The sequence below is a fragment of the Tinamus guttatus genome, unplaced genomic scaffold (genome assembly GCF_059628265.1).
Source record: "Tinamus guttatus ecotype Peru unplaced genomic scaffold, ASM5962826v1 Tinamus_guttatus_pri_ptg000326l, whole genome shotgun sequence".
Lineage (NCBI taxonomy): Eukaryota > Metazoa > Chordata > Aves > Tinamiformes > Tinamidae > Tinamus > Tinamus guttatus.
Genome location: NW_028288860.1, coordinates 547,820 through 555,699, shown reverse-complemented (window position 1 = coordinate 555,699; position 7,880 = coordinate 547,820). Strand labels below are relative to the sequence as shown.

Here is a 7,880-nt window from a genome sequence, read left to right as displayed (position 1 = left end):
GAGCTCAGGTTTCCCTATAAATACACTCAAATCCCACTGACTTTGCTAGATCTTAAAACTTAAGTACAAACTAAATCCTAAAGCACATAAAGTGCTTTATAACCCTGAGCCTTTCATGATTTGTATGAATTATGGCTATGACTCACCATGATATCAGAGCATCACATCCAGGATATAATAAAATAAGGCATTCCTTCATGGCTTATTTGTAAATTTGCAATTTGTAAATGAAGAAAAGCTTTTTTTCTCTTAGGTTATACAAAACAAACCTGAAAACCAGACTTTCTCTGATTCCTAGGGAAAAACAAAGATGATGTGCTCAAGCTAGTCAAAAGTGACAGCAGAAATTCCTCTCCCCTTGGTGTGCAATAAATGATACTGTAAAACTCAAGGAAGAGAGCTCATATTTACGGTTTTGTTGAAAATAAACCTTTTGTAAATAATAGTAATAACAATGACTGTCTAAAATAGTTATATTTGAGGTAGTGTTTTTTCACTCAATCATTCTGACCAGCCCATTGCCAGACAGCAGCAGTCCTAGATATTCTGGTATAAGAAACAAACTGGCAGAAACATAGGAATTGTCAAGGTACAGCCATGAAACTGCACAACACGACAGTGACTCATTCCTGAGATCCATCTCCTGGATGTAGAAGCAGTATCTCTTCTAGAAACACGTTTTGACTGATTTTGGTTTTCATGACAGATGATTTTTTTTCTCTCCGCAGGATGGAAAGTAAGAACCTCTTCCTGAGCTTATTACTCTGCTACAGTTTACTCACAGCTGCCAATTCTCACCTGATCATTGAAGAGAAGGCAGAATGCAACCTGTCGAAGAACAACAAAATGAATCTCCCAGATCTCTCATCCATCTCCATAGTAGGTTAGTAAAATTTACCACTTGGCACCAGATTAACAAGATTTGCAGAAGATACTGTTACAAATTAATATGGGGCATTCTTACCCCCATATTAATTTCTACAAATTTCAATTTCATATAAATGTTTAGCTACTATGCAGAGGTGCAGTGGCAATCCAGCCCTGACATCCAAGAACAACGTTATGGCAAACCATAGCTCCGGGTTCCTTTAGCTTTATGGTTCTTCACTAAAGCTTCTATCATGTTGTACGTCTTTTTGCATTCAACAGAAATGTTTCTCCATTAATATTCCACAATTTGTGCTCAAACTAGGTTAGTCTCTTACTTTATTTCCTTTATTTTCTCTGCACTTTTGCCCTGCACAATATTCCTTTAAGGACAAACAGTAATTTCTTAGTTCCTTTCCACACATACGCCTTTCCAGTGAAATCTGAACCACTGAATCCCTAAATTAACTGAAGGTGGTTCTCCTAACTTCAAGTTTTTTAAACTCATGCTGCTCCTCCTCTTCCTATAACATAAAAGAAAATACAAGAAAGCTTGGAATAGGACCACTGTCCTAACTCACTCTTCCAAAAAAGACCAAAATAGATGGAAAGCCGCTTGTGATGCTTCTGACCAGGGCTTCACTTGCTTCCTTGGGCCCAGAGGCATCTGCAAAGCTATTCCAAAGCTTTTCTTCTGCCCATTTATTCATACACAAGAGGCCAGTCTGGTCCCCTGTTGCCCTATGTCTAAAGGAAGCTTGTACCAATGCAAAGCAAGTAAGAAAACTGGTACAAAGCTTTTCCACTTTTTTTCCAATTCATGGAACCTCTCATATGTTTTGAAGGAGCTTATTCCAGTTGGAGAACCAGGTCCTCCGACCCTTGGGTCCCAAGTCCCTGCTCCCACTGCTTGCTGCAGCCCCAGCAATACCCATGCAGGGCTCAGGGCTCAGCTGCTAATTTTTGTTATAATATTGCTATCGTGGCAAAGGGCTGATGAGCTGCTCTCTCCCATCACCACGGAAATAATTAATTTGGAACAAGGCAGAGAAGGTTTAAGTCACTGCAGCCTCCTCTTCCCTCCTAATACATCCGAGCTGCCAATTTCCTTATGATTTAACAGTTACAATTTTTATATACAGCCTGTTTTTGTATAAGCTAACAGAAAAATATATTGTCAAAACTCTGGTTTAAACATTTCTCAAATACATTTTCTTACATTTTCCTACAGCAAGCCCTGCTCCTTCTGGCTGGAGACACAGAATAGAGCTGAGGCACCAGTGTTTCTGCCTTCACTATTAAACATCACTGCAGCCTAACTAAATTAATAAAACCCATTTGCAACTGGCTGATTAAACATCTGTCAATCAGCCACAGCGCTTATGGTCTCACAGGGTGATATGATTGGCCCTAACTCAATAAACCCTATGGCTGCAATTGAATTCTGTCTTGAAAGATAAGCAGAAGATTTGCTGGTGTCAACTAGAAAAAAAACATGCAATCATCTAATTAACACATGCTTTTGATAAGGTTTCAGATCACAGTTGTATCAACAAGTGTTACAGGTGTGTGTGGTGCCAACACATTTGTAAGCCTATATTACGTTTTCCCAGTATTTTGACATATGAGATTCGTAAAGAGCTGGTTAATTGGTCAGGTGTTGAAAGCAAGATAGAGGGAACGTGAGGATTATGAGATTAGCAGCCCGTTGGGAGAAACCTGATGTTTTGCCTAAACCAGAGCAGCTACGCAAGAGATAATTACAGCATTCATATGCCAAAATAAGCAGTTTTGCATTTCCCTCTCTTCTCTTTGCTGGGTTTCATTTTCTTCTTTCCCATATTCTGTGGAATAATTCAAATACTTTTAGGTCCAAGCAATGTTTATACCTCGGTTTAATGAAATCCTGTCCTCTTTATCTGCACATTGGCAGCATAATTTTCTAAGCAAAGCAGTGCAGCCAGCCTCAGCAAGTGCCGCTGTACTATAGAAAACACACATGCTGTCCTTGCAGTAGAATGAAAATTCCTTATGAGCATATTGGTTACCACTGGAAGGTTTCCAAAGACAACATAATTTCACCTACATAAAATTACAGGCAGAACCAGACTTAAACCACTAATCTTAATTAGAGCAATCCCCTTTTAAACCGTGTTCTTATTAAGTGACAAGAACATTACACTGCTGAAACACAGTTCATCCTTCCACTGTCTCCTAGAAACACATCCATAACTAGGTCTAATAAGTGAAAATCTTTGTAACAGCCCAAACCAGTTTATTCTTTATTCTAAAATTTTGCATATTTTAGCAATTATCAAGTACTCAAAAAGTGTAGCAAATTCTGAAATATTGAATACGGAGCTGGGAAGTGCCCCACACTTTACTAAAACAGTTTTGTTGTGTTAGATGCCAATACACATCTTAGTTGTGAAGCAAACATTTAGCAATTAGTAATAATAGAGTTAATACAATAATAAAACTGGTATGTCTCAAGTGATAATAAAGGATGTTCACTCTAGTACTGCTTTAGTCTTAAACAAAAAAAAAAAAAAAAGAGAAATGAAAAAAAATCACATCAAGCATAGCACAGTATGAAGTTTACTCACAAAAATTTACCAAATCCAAGAATCTGTTCACATACATTAGCATATTTATGTATTCATGCTTCAAAACTACAGGCACATTAACAAAACACCTCTGCAAGCAACATTTTGTAAAACAAGATGGGACGTAGAAAAGTAAAAAATGAAGAATGAAAGGGGTCTTCACAGATGAAAGTTAGGCAAGAAGTGGTTTTTGTGCTTGTGACACCCAAATTATGCAGCATTTTTGCAGAACATAAAAAAGATTTTTGAACATTTTTCCATTTTTGCCATGTGACTGGAGTGCATAAACACCCTCATCCTTGTACATGGTGACTCTGAATTTTATTTCTCTGCATCTTATTTCATCATTCATATCTGACCATATAACATGTAAAAAGAATATATTCTAAAATACAAATATCAGTGATCTGCATAAGCAACAGTGACAACACATACTACTTTTAGGTGAGACTGGCCCCTAGGGACAACCAGCTTAATTACAGCATACTCTGCCGTGGAAATATGCAGCAGTGAAGTGACATTTCTGTAAAAATGATTTAATATTATGTTGTGTTATTCTCTTCGAAGATCTAACTAAAAGATCCCAGAAAGTCAGCAGAAAAGAGGCAGAAAACAAGAAATCATCCAAGGTAGGTGACTTCCAAAAACATTGCCAAGTTAGAGGGCCTAGTTTCTAATGCCACTCCTCAGTGCATTTCTTTGACAGGTTTTCCCAGCCCTCTCCTGATTTAAATAACGTGCACACATTTAAAACCTCTCAATACTGTAAAAACAGAATCACAGAATGGTTGAGGCTGGAGGGGACCTCTGGAGATGATCTAGTCCAACAGCCTTGCTCAATCAGGGAGAAGATGCAAAACATTAGCAGTAGAAAGAAAACCTTAGCTTAGATATGGATCTTTCAACACAAAACAGTCTAACCCATACCTTTTTACAGTGTTTGCAGTGTTTAGTATCTGCAAAAGATAACATTCCCAGAAACAGCATGCATGTCAACTGTGCAGGTCTGCAATGCAGAGGCATAAACTCACTATCTGCCGAATTTAAACTGCAAATGCAAAAATGCTGAAATAGAAGGATCCCAAGAAGTTGTTATTTGGTTGAAAATATTAACTAACAGTTTTACTGGATCAGATTAGGACTGATGGGTTTGCTGTTTGACGTAGTGTTACTCATAGCTGTGAAACATGAACTATTCCATAGGCCAGACTCCTATATTCTGCATGCTACCAGGGAGGGTAAAAAAGAGCATTTTCCTTTTACTGTTAATTACTCATGACAGCCATTTATAGCCAAGCCAGGCATTGCTGCAATCAGAAATATTTAGAGCTCCTTCTTTTCCTTTCTAATGTGTGTCTTGTAGGGTCAATCTTCCTTCCTTTTTAAATTCATGGGAAGATTCAGGCTAGAAGGGACCTCAGGAGATTGTCTAGTTCCACCTTCTGCTCAAGGCAGGAAATTCTTAAAGACAATTGTTATCCAAGTATTTTATCCTAAAGCACCTAAGGGAGCTCAAAACAATTCGTAACATACAGCTGAAATTTGTGAGAACAACTGAAAAGTTAAAAAGAAAACAAAGCACCTGCAGAGCTCCAGAGGTCTGGCTCAAGCCCCAGGACATGCTGATCAAGCTGAAGTTTCCTCTCTTCCCAACCATAGAGAAGCAACACTACTCAGGTTGGCCAGATTTTTTTTTCTGCCTACTTACCAGTGACTGTGATTAAAGATCCCCATGCACAAATCTGATGCACAAAGGGCCACCTAATTCCAAAAGCAGCCTGAAAAGCAAACCATGTGAGGAGGGTATTGACACATCATGGCTCCTCTTTGTCCCAGCCTTGCAGTGCATGAAACAAAGCAGATAGAAACTCCATGGATTGGCAGGAAATTTTTCTTCTTTCATTTGAAAATTTCTGAATCCAAGAGTAATTAATCACTTCTTTTTGCCTATAAAAACTGTTGTCTTCTCTGAAGATTGGGTCCTTTTCATTGCTAGGGCAGCCTCATTACATATGCTATTTTCTAAAGCTCATGTTTCTAATTACCCCAAAAATGGGGTTCATGCCATCTAGCATTTCCCTTGAGAGGTTGATCTGAAACCAGCATTTCCCATGTTCCGGTCCCATCATGTCAACTCTATATTGCTACTAATATAGGTCTCACTACAGGCAACTGGCGATTGATCTCAAGCCAGAAGTTGCCATGGTTCGTTTTCTATGCATCTATTTTTAATTCTAACTCATAACAGTTTTATGGTAGTATCAATTTTCATGTGTCTCTCCTAGAAAAATGCTGAACCGAAGATACCTCCAAAACCAAGGCCCACACCTGCAGCTGACTGCGTGCCCAATTTCAAAACCTGCAAGCCGCACTTGAATTCATGTTGTAACTACTGTGCCTTGTGCAAATGCCGGATTTTTCAGACCATCTGCCAGTGTCTGCTGTTAAACCCAAAGTGCTAAGGCAAACCAGGAGTGCATTAAGGCTTCTGCCTTTCATTAGCTTCTCAAGTGTCTATTTCAAACTGTCTCGTGTATTGCAATCAAATTAGAGCTTTGAAGCTGGTAGATTGGATTTGTCTCTCCTAAAACTAAATGAATAATGGTTTGGTTCATTTTGTTCATGGGGTAACCTTATCATAAACAGAATAGTTTTTAAAGGGAGCACTCAGCCAGGGAGATGAACACTGCACAAGTATTTTTGGCCGAGCTGACCTGCATTTAAAGATGAATGTCTTTTTTTTTTTTGGTTCCTTTCCCGAAGTGTAACGCCCATCAGACTGCAATATTGTCTAACCAGAACTTGCAAGACCTGCACTAATAATACACAAATGACCACACTAAAATGGTCTTGATTAATCCCGTGATGAACCAAGGCTTAGAGTTGCCTACAAGGACATCACTGCTCAAGCTCCTGACAGAACCACAATACCAAGTTGAAAATGCAGGTTTTGAGATTCACTCCCTCCTTACACATTCAGCAAAATTTAAGAGTTATAAGTTACTCTGTTTGGAAAAAAACAGATGCAAAACAGTCAGGCAATGCTGTACTTACCTGCACATGAGCTTCACTATCAGTACACTCACCCCCAGGGTTTCCAGGAGTTCCAGGGTGTATAATCTACATGTATACTCTCACTTAAATATATCTGTGCCTTATGCGTTGAAAAATCAGGGTGTTTTTTTCCCCGGACATGAGAAAGTAATCCCTGGCACTTTGCCTCCTGCTGCCCTAGACATGGTACATGTCATTTTATTTAGAGACTAAACACATACTCAAGACATAGAGGAAGAAGGGAAAGATCTGAAAAAAGAATGTGTAGCCCACGTGTACAATTTGAAGAAAGCTGCTACAAGCAATCAATCTTTCTTTGTTCAAATCCACATGTACATTCTCACTGTGGACAATTCCCAGCACCTACCTAAACATGAATTTGTCTGGCAAGCTTCATGCAAACAGCAAGTGCAAAAAAATAAGCAAATGCCGCATCAACCCTTGAAGAGTCAGAAGTAGTTCTGTGTTTAGGGGCAGTATGCATAAAGATCTGGCCAGCAGCATATAAATGCCTAAAAACAAGACATTTTTCTCTTTTTCTTGAAGAGCCAATCCTGAGTTGTCCAAGCTGGCACAGCTGGAAATCCCTCCTTTGCCAAAATACACAGAGAGGTCGTAGGTCATAAGAGAAGGGAGGAGCAGCGCTGAAAACTGTCTCCAGAACCCAAGACGTTTTTTACCTTCTCTCTTCTGTATCCACAATCTTCTCTCTCCCCACTCCTTCACAGTCTTTTCTTCTGTGGTTCCTTCTTGAATTTAGTCTTTCCTCTTCCTCCCACTGTTACTGCCAGCCAGTAGAAGCATCATCTGCACTACTGCCATTTAATCCTTATCTTTCTGCATTCACTCTGCCTGCCTGTGAAATGACCACAACAGCATTCTTGCCAATGCTTTTTGGCTTCTCTAATTATGGATTTCCGATCACAAACATGAATTTTCTCTTGCTCTGCGCAAGGCTATTTGGGAGAGCATTTCTTTACCAATTTATCGGCCAGCACAGCTAAGGGCTACAAAATGTTCCAGTCAGACAAGAACAACATAGGTGATACAAACACTCTGTAAAGTAGCTCAAATTATATGTTTTTTTTTGCTTTTTCTTTTTTTAAAAAATTATCTTTAAAAAGACCAGAGCTCAAAACTTAGGCTAAATGTTGATTAAAAAAAAAAGTCTGTCCATCTTCACAAAGATATATAAAGCTGGCAGGGAAATTCATCTGAGACAGCCTAAACAGTGCAGAATATCATCACATCAAGCATTCATAAGATGTATCAGCTGTCAAACATGACAAATCTGGATTCCTGTAAAGGCACATAGCTATTTCTTTTAATGAGTCATTTTGGCTTAGGAATCTG

At 38.9% G+C, this 7,880-nt stretch overlaps 1 protein-coding gene across 1 annotated transcript; it reads left to right on the top strand.

The window, feature by feature from the left end:
- Positions 1–699: 699 nt before the first annotated feature.
- Positions 700–6,088, top strand: ASIP (agouti signaling protein). The gene is made up of 3 exons (XM_088529177.1): positions 700–883; positions 4,041–4,102; positions 5,759–6,088. The coding sequence occupies exons 1-3, from the start codon at positions 700–702 to the stop codon at positions 5,933–5,935; spliced, it is 423 nt and encodes a 140-aa protein (XP_088385303.1). The 3' UTR covers positions 5,936–6,088.
- The last annotated feature ends 1,792 nt before the right edge of the window (positions 6,089–7,880 follow it).